Source organism: Lepidothrix coronata, unplaced genomic scaffold, assembly GCF_001604755.1.
Source record: "Lepidothrix coronata isolate B3197 unplaced genomic scaffold, Lepidothrix_coronata-1.0 Scaffold174, whole genome shotgun sequence".
NCBI classification, from domain to species: domain Eukaryota; kingdom Metazoa; phylum Chordata; class Aves; order Passeriformes; family Pipridae; genus Lepidothrix; species Lepidothrix coronata.
Genome location: NW_016690354.1, coordinates 1257641 through 1270081, shown reverse-complemented (window position 1 = coordinate 1270081; position 12441 = coordinate 1257641). Strand labels below are relative to the sequence as shown.

General features: G+C 46.2%; 1 protein-coding gene across 1 annotated transcript; it reads left to right on the top strand.

Annotated features, from left to right (window-relative positions):
- Positions 1-661: 661 nt before the first annotated feature.
- On the top strand, positions 662-6408 carry LOC108504730 (homeobox protein NANOG-like). Its single transcript, XM_017830077.1, has 4 exons — positions 662-842; positions 3937-4211; positions 5526-5615; positions 6046-6408. Exons 1-4 carry the CDS (start codon positions 662-664, stop codon positions 6406-6408), a joined length of 909 nt encoding a protein of 302 aa, XP_017685566.1.
- Positions 6409-12441: the final 6033 nt, after the last annotated feature.

The window sequence follows — 12441 nt, the reverse complement described above, 5'->3', positions numbered from 1 at the left end:
CAAGAGTGAGGGAAGTGCGGCCAGGTCAGTAGGGTGTGTGCATGTGTGTGTGGGTCTTGGGGGTGGTGTCAATGTGACACAAGCCACAAAGTAAAGGTCTCAGAACCCTCCCCATAACCTGAGGCCAGGTCTTGGGTTTGCCCAGCGTGGTACTGAGTAGCTCAGCACCAGAATTACCTCCTGTCCACTCCCATGTGGTGGAGGTTGGTTGGGATTTATTCTCCTAATGCAGTGAACAGCTGTTTTTCATAGAACATGTGCACTCATGGGATTTTGAGACAGGACAACTTCAGCAGAGCCCAAAGAAGCAAGCGGGTGAAGTTTTCCTGGGCCTCTGGACCAGATCCTGCTCAGGTGTGACTGAGGAACCTGCAGAATGGGAAGAATTCAGAGGGGACATATTTCAGTACTGATGCCATGTGCTACTTTCCCTCCCCCCTGCTCTGTCCCCACCCCACCGATCAGCCTCTTTAACATGACAAAGAGCCTGGAGGAGCGGGCCATGGTGAATATTGCAGTCCCAGGCGGGACTATACCTGCTATAAAGGTAACTGCCTGTCTGTGCTTCGGAGCTACCTCAACTTGCTGGTGAGACCTGCCCCCCCCAAGAGAAGGTGGCATCTATCAGAAGGTGGGGGATCCACCCCTTCATCTGCTCCCCATGTGCGCGCACTTGGCTCTGCCTCCCTACCAGGCTTACCCCAGCGGGACCGGCATGGGGTACCTGGAGTTTTACTGGAACTCAGCGGGGGAGGCAGGGCATGCTCCCACATCGGCTGGGCCAGCGGGAGCAGCCAGTGCCAGGCAGTCTCCGGAGGCAGAAGAGAAGAGGCACACAGCAGGTAAGGAATTTCAGCTAAGTCCTGGAGCTGATCCCTAGAATACCTCTGGTCCTAGTTCAACCAATTGCTAAAGACTTTGAGCAACTTCTTCTCTCTCCCTGCCCTGGTTTCCTAATGTGTGACCTAGGCAAAGTGTGATGTGATAGGCAAGGAGGATGGGTGACCTTGGGCAGTCATACCACCTTTCCGTGCAACTTTTCTTTGGCGACTGTGAACCGGTTTCCTAAACCTTAGTAGAGCCTGCAAGTGTCGAGGCACTGGCAGGTCTGCTCCAGGCTGAAGGGCAGTGTGGCAACGTGGTCTCATGGAAGTTCATGGTTCTTGTGGCAGGAGTGTCTGGGCCTCCTTTCAGTCAAATGTTGTCATGTGTGCTATGGAGAGAAACCAATCCTGAAGATACTTCTTGTGGCATCCCTTATCCCCTTACAAACTCCTTGCACCTTTCATGTGCTTATTAAAATTGAGCCAAGGCCTGCTCTGAATCACTTTGCCGGAAGATCTGCTTCCTTTAAATCCAGCATTGTTACTTTCCTGTTCTTTGCCATTTTCCTCTATTTCCCTCTCCTTTTTGTGCTCTGGTTGCCTTGCCTTTCCCTTTTTGCAAAGAAGTCCCAGGCCCCACCGCAGTGGCATTTTCAGTTCCTGCCATTCCTCTCCCATTCCAGTGAGTGGCAATAGAACAGCTGAGGAAGGCAGGTTTTCGCCCAGCCCCGTTGCACGGTCAGCCGTAAATGGGTAAATGGGTGGGAGGAGAGCGAGATTTTGGAGTGCCGGTTTCAAGCTGTCAGTTGCTATCGGAAGCTACAGGCTCAGGCGGAGTGACTAGTGGCTACCTGACATGTGGCTAGCTGCCAAGTAGTTTGGAGAAAGGCTTAAGTTCTCTGCATGCTTCCTACTCTACAAAGGCAGCAGGCAGATGGACTCGTTCGTGTCCCCAGTGGGCCTGGTATATGGACTTAAAACCCATCTTCAAACAAACACCCTTCTCTGGTACTGCTCTCTCCAGAGAGAGCTCAGTCTGGAAGTGAAGGCCTACAGGTGTCAGGGGCTTGTGGAAGTGGGTCTGTCACGTTTTCGTGTTTATTTCTGTTGTACTGCTATTTGTGTTTCTTGCTTCTTCTCTCTTTCACTCTCTTCCCTTGGGAAAGGGAGTGCCTTTGTCCTGAGCTCGAGCTGCACATGGTAAATTCCACGGGGGTTTGGGATGACAAGCCAAGCAGGATTGTATGTAAGCTTTAGTTCTATGGTGTCTTGCTAAGGTTCCTGTCTAACAGGAGACTTTCACATTTTCCATGCCCACATTCCCATCATGCTCATTTCCTACCTATAAGGTTTTTAATGCACAGCCTACGGGAGACAAGCATCCTATGATCCTGCACAAAATTTTACCTTCCCATGCAGCCGGGTCACCAATGTTCAGCTTCCTAAGCCTCTCCAGTCTACCTCCATGCACATAAAGGCCCTTGCACCTCTTCTGCTGACAGCCTCTTTCTCCTCGTAGGCAGAATCTCTTTGTAGTCCTGATGGACCTGCTCCCCAGCACCAGAACCCTGCCCCACTATATACCTGTCTGGTCATGCAGCCCATGCTCTGGGTAGTATCATCTCCTAGGGATGTCAAATGGCAAGAGCAGACAATCCTAGAGTAGCAGGCACCACAGAGACAAGTGTGCTTCTGCAAGGAGCATAACAAAGGGAATTGTACCACAGATGTGGCCACTTTTCTGAGGTCCACAGCACCTCAAGGCTTTTGAGTGATTGCTTAGTAGGCTCTCAGCTTAGGATAGAAGAAGGAAAGCTTTGGTAGGGTTGATGGGAAGCCTGTTCCTCAGGGCGACATCAGTACTTTGCACTGGACATTAATTCGAGAGGTTGAGGAGGGTGTCTCAGTGGGCTTCAGTGTCACAGCTCTCAGGGTGACTCGGAAGGAGGTTGGGAGATATTGGTTGGGCTATGTAGTCAGAAGGTGTGTACTGAAATGGCACTGCCCCATTCACTGCACTCCCTCCCTCCTGAAATGTCAGTAGAAGGAGAGGGGATGGACCATGCAGAAGAATAGCTGGAGGAAGGGGACATGGGCAGACTTATCATTGCAGTTATGGGGAAGAGGGGTGTCTTCCCCTTTCAGTCAGGGCTGGCCTGAGAAGGTCTCAGCCTCTCTCAGATGTCAGTAACCAGGCATGTGACAGAAAGGAGCTAGAGTAATCTCTCTTGTTAGCATTTTCTTATTCCTTCAGCCTGAATGACTTTGCATTTTGGCAGCTTTTGCCTGCTGGTAGCCTAGATTGTTCAGGAAGTTTTTCCTTTAGATGTTTATCTCAACTCCTTAAGACCAGGACAAATGAAAAGGGGCTTGGATGCCTTCCTCTGCACTCTTGAATTTTGTCCTCTGTGTCCCTGCTACAGGATTAATGGCTCACCTGTCCCACGCATCAACCTTTCCTCTCTCTGTCCCCACTTCCACGTTGAATTTCTCCCCTTCATTCTCCCCTTGCCAAAAGCTCCCCTCAGCCAAATAGGAACCTCCATCTATACATGTGTTTTCAACAGTGGCGTGGTGTGTGGTGGGAGATGCAGCCAAACAGGACTAAGTCAATATTCAAGGTCTGACTGATGCTCTACACCTGCCACCTCATCATTATAAGCACCAGCTTCTCTGCCCCATCACACACTCTGGTGGGAGGTTGCTTTGCCACTGTCTATCAAATGCCTCGATATTGCTGGGCAGGCAGTTTTGGGGAGCCAGTCACCAACCAAAGCTATGCTTGCAGTCACAACCAGGCCTCTTTACACCACCGAAACTGAAATATTACTGAGGCCTTTTGGAGGAGGATAGTAACACTGTTAAGCAACGTGCACAACTGTCCTCTCCCTGCCCTGAATTTTCTGCCTGGCAAAAGGGAGGCACAAGCACCACAGAGGGAACTGAGCTGGGAAATTGCTCACTGTCAGTGTACTTATCTGTGCTCAGATCCAGGAAGAAAGGAAGGTGACACAAGCCTTTGCTTCAAGAGAGCAGGCAGGGAGCATGCTCATACTCATACAGCTCTGTGTTCCATCTTGTATACTGTTTCCCATTGTCTTTTTATTTACAGAAATATCCCCAGCTTCATCCAGTTCTGGGAATTTCAGCCAACTCACACCAGATTCAGCCACCAGTCCACATTCATCATCCTTATCCCCACAGCCTACAGCTAAGTCTCAGAAGGGCAGAGAATGTGGCATGGAGGGGATAAGGAAGACTAAGAGCCGTACAGCTTTCTCCAAGGAGCAGCTGCAAACCCTGCACCAGCGGTTCCAGAGCCAGAAGTATCTCAGCCCTCAGCAGATCCGGGAGCTGGCTGTCGCTCTGGGGCTCACCTACAAGCAGGTGAACACAGAGACTTTGACCCACGGTATATCTGTCTCACAGTGGCTGAATGGTCACATGCAGCAACATCAGCCACAGGATGGAAAGATGAGTCACCAGCAGAGAGTAGAGGCAAAGGTGCCATCTAACAGTTGCTCTCCTGCTTATTCATGCCCAGAGATCAGAAGTACTTTTGTGGATAGGAGAGCCAGTGGCACCTCATTTGGGCCTCCCCAGCCAGGGGTCAGTTAAGGATTCTTTCCCAACACTTGTAGTAGAATTGCAAACCCATTGATGAATATGTTTTTTGCTGCAAACAGTCTCTACCCTGGGCTTGACAGCACTTAACAGCTTTTTCCATGCACTGTGAACTTCACAGAAGCCCTGGCAGGCATCAGTTCTCTGAATCACAGGGCTGCAACATGCTGAAAGCTACTGCTAGTGTTTCCCAGAGCTGATCTTGTCCAATATCTAATAATGTTCCACGCTCAGCACTGCACGGCTGCTTGACACCTGCTCCCCTCTCCATTTGAGTACTGTGAGGTTCATACATCAGAGCTCTTCAGGGTCTGCTAAGCTCCAGGTAGGTTGTGTGTAGTGAAATCATGCTGCCTCGAATGATGCCTTCCTAAAGCAGAGGGGGCTGGGCAACAGGGCACAAGTGCTTGCAGTTACAAGTCCAAAATGTACCTAGAACTTAGATCTCAAAGCTGGACATGGCCTGGATGCCCCGGGACTAAAAAGTTATACACGCACTGTAGGTGCACACATAACACGCACACACAGGAACTGGTTCTTTAGGAACAAGACAGGTGGGACAGTCTACGCTTTCCTTCAATCCACATCCCTGCAAGGCTGCTTTCACAGCGCAGACACAGCCCTGGGGGGAAACGGCTCTGGAATTCGCCCCAGCAAGGGGCTTTGCATTTGGGAAATGCTGGCTAAAAGGAGCAAGTCTCTCTCTTCTCTCTTGGCAAACATGCAGAAACAGTGTCTTAGAAGTTTGCCTGTAGTGCAGGGAGCTTTTAGATCCGTCGGTTGGTCTGATTTGCACCAGACAATCACCTCCATGATTGAAATGAGTTGATTTGTCACAACCATCGCTGTCCCTTGACATAAAGCCAGCCCCTCCCCCATCACACAGTTGCACTAGCCACCCGCTGAGGCTGCTAGACAGACCTCTCCCCTTGGCAACAACCCCAGGGAGCTCTTAAAAGGCCTTTATGTGCTGCTGCCCATGTATCTAAGCCATCTGGTCGTTCTTCCTGCTTTTGGATTTGATAACATCTCTCTCCTTTGCTGACATTTTCTCTGCTTTCCCTTCCCCCCCCTTAGGTGAAAACTTGGTTCCAGAACCGGAGAATGAAGCTGAAACGGTGCCAGAAGCATAGCCTGTGGACTGAACGGGCTCAGTGCCTCACACAAGTAAGAACACGGCACATAGCTCATCATGGCTCTTCTATCTGTGATCTATTTCCTCCTTGGGGGCAACCTAAGCATACAAGTATCAGCATACCCTGCCTTCTGCTTTGCTCAGCACAGAGGCACAGACTTGGCACGACTCTACATGCACTGTACATAGCCTAGAAATGGGCTGAGTATGCCATGGAAATGTTTCCAGAGAAAAGTTCTTTTCCTCATATGTACGTGTGTGTGTGTATATATATATATATATGTGTGTATGTATGTATGTATGTATATATGTATATATACAATTGTGGATATGGTTCTTCTTACCCTCCATGCCATTGCTGCTGGTCAAAAGACAACATGATATGTGAAGGGACAGAGCCTCAGAACGTGTCAGGCCTGTGGACACCAGGCTGTGTGCTGACTCACTGTCTTTCCTTTTCAGAGTGGCTTCCAGACCAGTACTTACCTGGATGTGCACCCCAAATTCCACCAGGGCTATCCAATCACTGCAGCTGGCAACATGCAAACCATGCCTGCCCCCTGTCAGCACTATGGGGCAGGGCAGAATGCTTACACAGTTGTGACCAGCGAGGATGGAGGCTTTTTTGGCAAAGGTGGGGGTACCTGCAGTATCCAGCAGACAGTGGGCTTCATTGCCCAGCACAAAGTAGACTTTTACCACAGCTATCCTGGCAGTGTGGAATATCCAGGCTCAAAGACAGGTGATGGCTGTAATTTTCACCACTCAGCCACTATGGGGGCTCCTTTCCCAACCACTGCTGGCCACCATCTCTATCATTCCTAAGCACTGTGGATGTGGGTTACTTGGGCAGCCAGGAATTGAAACTTATCTCTCCCTTTGTAATTCGTGTGCTCTCCAACTCAACAGCACCCTGTAGCTAGAACCTGTTTTGACATCTGAATATGTGCCTCCAAGCATGTACAGACACACAGACACGCAGATACCTGTTTGCCCATATGTACAAATACAGCCCTTCATTCGTAGGCCCTTACACTTGCACACACACACTCCCTTCTTGATTGGCACAGATAACCAAGTTCTCTTATAGCAAGACCCACGATCTGGCTACGAAGCTCATTATGCCTGGGATCTTCTAAATTATGGATCTTGTAACTTGTCTCAGATGAAGCACAAGTTCCTTTGGGGATCTCATTTATACATATCACTGTACACGTGCATATAACACATGAAGCCATGGGCTGTATGGAGAGTTGCTGGTCACATACCTTTAACTGAAGTTTGAGAAGTTATTGCCACGTGCCAGTTATCCATCTGATGTTTAGACCACCAGTTCTGTAGGTCAGCCACGAGGAATAGAATTGATGAAGTGTCCAGTGAAGGGAGATGTGACAAGCAGTTTGCAGGAAGACTGGTAAGATGATCTTATGAGCCTCAAAATTATAAATAAGCCCTTCCTTCTAGTCTGTATTTTTCTGCTCCTCCCCTTGAGAAAATCTTAACAGTGCATTCAGTTCGGCAAATAAAAAAACATATTTTTACGATGCACTATGTATTTCTCTGTATCTTTTTTTCCACTGCAATAGATCATTGCAACATAAATAGCCATAACAATCATATGCCATTGTTGTTACTGATTTGATGCTGAAAATAGGTCGACTTCATGACTCTTGGCAATGGCAGATACCTAGAGTCAAAGAACTTCCCACTTTAAGAACCTCCCCTACCCAGCAATATTGAATACTGTGACTGTTACGGAAGTACTATAATTTCTAAACTTAAGACTATATATTGTCTAAATACCTAAAAACAGATGTCTGTAGCAAAGTATACTTAATAACAGGCCTCAAGTTCCCCGAGTCACAGGTCTTCTATCACTTCTTCATGATGACAATGACTTTCACTTAATGCAATGAAGTAATTGTCATGGTTCAAAAAACATGAGCATAAATGAAGGCAATGATTTCTGTGCCCGGAGTAATAAGAAGCATGTTCTTCTATTGGCAAAGCTGATTTATGTCTCTGTGCCTCACAGCTGCTTGTTCCCACTCCTCATGCAGACACTCTTTGACCTTATTGTAAACTGTGCAGTGTGCTGGTTTTGGCTGAGTTAATTTTCTTCACAGTAGCTAGGATAGGGCTATGTGCTGAAAACAGGGTTGATAATACAGAGATGTTTTCATTAGTGCTGAGCAGTGCTCACACAGTGTCAAGGCCTTTTCTGCTTCTCCTTATCTCCCTGACAGTGAGAAGGTTGAGGTGCACAAGGACTTAAGAGGAGACACAGCTGGGACAGCTGATCTCCAACTGATCCAAGGGATATTCCAGGCCATATGACATTGTGCTCAGTGTATAGAGCTGGCTGAATAAGAAGAGGGGGACGTTAAGCAGTTTTTCTAAGTAACCATTATGCCTGATGGGGCCTTGATGTTCCAGAGGTGGCTGAACCCCTGCCTGCCCTTGGGAAGTGGTGAATTAATTCATTGTTTTGTTCTGTATGTATGTGTGTGTCTTTTGCTTTACCTATTAAATTGTTTTTGTCTCAGCCCAAGAGCTTTCTCTCTTTTCCAATTCTCTCCCCTGTCCCAGTAGTAGAGAGTGAGTGAGTGGCTGTGTGGTGGTTAGTTGCTGCCTGGCATTAAACCACATTATATGGCTAGCATGATTTGGGGAAAAATAAGGGGTTTTGGATGGGGAATTTCCAAGTCATATAATTTTGGCACAGAACCCCGCCCCACCCCCTACAGCCAGCAAGTGGCTAAGGTTGGGAAAGACCTGCAGTGCACTTGCAACAATCGGAGGGGTGGGGATTAAATTAACTGAAAAGATGCTGATTAACATCTGAAGACCGACTACAATAGCAACAATTATCAGGGCTCTCTCACCAGTGTAAGGATTTTTTTCAGTCCTTCTGGAGCCAACAATGCTGTTTACTCACTTGAATATCATCTGAAACCTTTCCGTGCCACCCCATCAAAGGCAAATGTAGGTGAAATAGTTGAGCTTGACTGCTCCTCACTAATAATTCTCTGGAGAAGGAAATATGTGCTCCTTCAGAGATGCTTTAGGACAGGCAGGATCTTGCTGTTAAGTCTCTGGGACTGACTTGAAGAAAGATGCTGTCTGTAAGAGCAATGGTTGTGATCTCCCTGCTATTGACCTTGACAAAGTAGTGCTAACAAACACTACCAAATCTTGCCGTTTCCTCAGAGACACACAGAATTTCTCAGAGGCCATCGTTCAAAGACAGACCTTATTGCTAGAGGTGGTTCTGGAGACCAAGAGTCTGCAGCAATTCCAAGAAGCAAATAAGCAACTTCCAGGAAGGGAACCTATTGATGTCTGCTGTATCAGGAGCTTCATTACCAATGTCCTGTGTGAAAGCAGCAGGAATGCAGCTTCTGTTAGATGCAGTCCTTCAGCCTCAGCCAGCCAGAGGGACACTGAGGACTTTAGTTTCTTTTCTGGTCCTTCCCTAATATCTAAGCAATGACTTGGATGGATCTCAGGGCTCACACAATGCAGAATTCCCAATGTTGTAATTGGTAAAAGATTTAATGGTTTGAACACAGCCCAGCTGCGAGAGACACATCCTTCCTGTGAGCAGATGGACTTCCATCAAATGGGAGAAATTAATTCTAGCCTAGTTATGAAAGAGATTCACAGATATGACCTGAGGGTGCTCTTCAAAACTTTGGACAGCACGAAGATAACATGGCCCTCCACAGGAAAGAAAAAAATTTTTTTTTTTTTTCATGTCTAAGACCAGTGTCATGATTTTGGGTCCTTCTTGCCTCATGACTATACAGTATTAGCTAATATGCTGCTGCCCTCTGATGATGGGCCAAGCAAGAGATGTGGCAACACTTTACTGAAAATTTCCAAAACCCTGTTAGCTCAGCATTTGAGTCACATGGTGTACTTAGATAACTAAATATGTTTATATATGCCTGTAGAGAAGCCTATTAAAGCAAAGATCATGACCTTTATCTGCACTGGGGAGACAACTAGGGCTGTGAGCTCTTGCTCATGGGCCACTCAGAAGAAACATGGAGCTTGTAAAACATCTGTACAGGCCATGTTGACACAGAGAGCAAGGAATGCGGTTGCTTGCACCACTCTACTTGCTTGGTGTTTTGCCTATGGGACAGCAAAGGCTGGAACCCAGTAAACCAGAGAATAAACTATGGTCTACATAACATGTACTAGATCTAATTTCTTCTGTTCGAGTGTGATTCTCTGTATAACTGGAACTACATCTTCAGCACTGACAAACAGGAGTGTTGACACTGCAGAGATACTCTGAAAGCAATACAGTGTATTCCCACAAGCTTAATACATATGAAAAATTCCAAATGATCTTACAGTTTGATCCTAAAAATATTTGCTGGCAAGGCACATCATGTTTTTAGTGTGTAGAAGTCACTGTTACACAGAACAGTCATGAGAAGCAATAGTCCTAGCAGAGATGTAATGTATCCTAGCAGAAAGAGCTTTTCCTGGCATGCACTTACTTCCTCTGAGAAACTGATACAACCCTTTTTTTTTGGCAAGTATGAGTCTGGAGGGATTAGTTGCATCTCCACCAGTTTTGGTAGTAATGCCCAATTACCTGTGCAGTTGCTTCACATGGTGATGGGATTCAGACACTTCAAGATAAAAGATGAGATTGCCAGCACCGCGGAAGGGCAGAGTTCTACTTAATTCCACAGCCTCTAGAAACACTTTCTGAGCTAGTAGCAGTCCTTTCCAGCCCACCTGCCAAAATTCCAACAACAGCTGCTCCGCATGTTCCCTACAGCTACATATGCTTACCAAACCTGCATGCAACCCAGGCTGAGCAACCAGGGGATTAACAGACCTGTGAGGGAGCACTCCATGGTAAATGCAGTAACACAGACCATAGCATGCAGAGCAATCTCAGCCCCAGGGCTGTTTTAGCAACAATATCTGTTTCTGTAGAAGGACATCTGCCAGCAAGGCTGTCTCCTTACCCTTGGAGCAGAAATATGGAAATAAAACATATCCAAGCAACACAGGTAAGCTGCAGCAAGCACCCTCTGCAATCACTCTGCAAAAACCTGCATACCTTGGGTATTTCTGTAGAACTGAAGACTGCATCTTAAAAAAAAGAAAATAAAAATGCATAAGCTACTAATTTTAAAGCTGAAAGACAAGGCTTTAATATCTATGACTTTTATAGGTATATGGTTCAGCTCTATTTTTTTCAAGGGAATTGTTGAAATTAATACTGCTGCTAGAGAACTACTCAGAATACAAATTGATGTCGGGACATGAATGCCCAGTCAGGATGAGAATGGATTTCTTTTCTCTAATACAGAAAATCATGTTAACCTGGCATTTCCCCCTCTTTCAGACATTTTAACTTTTTCTACTGTTTAAGGTTGGCAGCCCACACACATGGGTGACTCAGCCTTTGTTCCTCCTCTATAGGCTCAACCCTCCAGTTTCTCCTTCCTGTACCTATTGTACTCACCCTTGGAAGTAGAGGATTACAGTGTTGCAGAAGAAAAGGGGATATGCTTTGGCACCCACACAAGCAGGTTCTGTTCAGCAAAGAACCTGGGATTAAACCAAAACATATAATTTCTGCTAGTTTAGACTATGGCTATTGATAGGAGCTTGGTTCTGTTTTTGTTCCAATGGCAGAGGCAGGATTCAGTTACTTACACAGACACTTCTGTCCATTTGAGGTTAGCACAAGGACCCCAAGGGAGCTGTAGCCTCAACGAAGCAGGATACCAGACCTCTAATTGTGACCCTCCGGAGCAGCACCAGGTTACCACACAATCTTAAAAAACATTTTCTTATTCTTCTATCCTCATCCTTCAATACTTCTTGTAACACATTACAGTTTAGGGGCTAATACAAGCATATTACAAGGCTGCACATTACTTCAAGCCAGCTTGTCCAGTTGCCCAGCCCTGGAGCTCCCCTCCCACCTTGCACTAGGCAACACACCTATATGTTAAAAACAAGGCTGGTGGATTTCTGTGATCTACTCCTTTAGAACAGTTGATTGATCCTACTTCTGGGAGAAACACAATAAGGGTACTTTTTTTTTTCCTTCCCTCACTGCAGGTCTAACCTGTGCAGAATAACCATTCTCAGAGCAGGCTATTTCAATGCAAGCTGGTGACACTATTTCAACATTAAAATAAAGTAATTTATTATTAATTAAAACAAATTTGTAAGAACATTAAGAACATTAGGCAGAAACAAAGTAATAAAAGACAATACGCACATAACATAGAACGTGCTTGATATCACTGCAAAAAAACCTAACAAAAACGCCACTATGAAAAATTATTCTGCAACAACATTAAGAACATTAGGCAGAAACACAGTAATAAAAGACAACATGCACATAACATAGAACATGCTTGATATTACTGCAAAAAAACCTAACAAAAACACTACTTTGTGAAAAATTATTTTACAACAACAAGTGTTTGCCTTCTTTGCAGTGAAAGCTCTGATAGGAGATACACGGCAAGGATCAGAGATCACCTGCTAAACAGGCAGCAAAGGAAGGTGAGACTTGAACAACACACAAACCTTTATAACCTCTGCTACTCGCAGCTGTGGCATTGCACACTGACCTTAACGAATGAGGTTTCATCTTATCCACACACAAAACACCTCTGCCAAGGGTTAGCTCTGAACAGACAAGCACTTTTAAATAGAAAACTAGCCCAAGTCAGCAAGGTGCTGAGCCCCTCCTCGGGTGGGGCTTGTCCTACAGCAGTAGGACAAGACAAAAAATAGAATCTATATCCCTGAGCCGAGACCCTGGAAACTCCATGAGCAAACACAAGAAAAGGGAGCAAAAAATAC

Excerpts from the sequence above, each read along its gene's own strand:
- LOC108504730 (XM_017830077.1), top strand. The coding sequence starts at position 662 with ATGTGCGCGCACTTGGCTCTGCCTCCCTACCAGGCTTACCCCAGCGGG. Across the intron at positions 4,212-5,525 it reads TGGGGCTCACCTACAAGCAG|GTGAAAACTTGGTTCCAGAA; the intron begins GTGAACACAGAG and ends CCCCCCCCTTAG. Across the intron at positions 5,616-6,045 it reads GGGCTCAGTGCCTCACACAA|AGTGGCTTCCAGACCAGTAC; the intron begins GTAAGAACACGG and ends TTTCCTTTTCAG.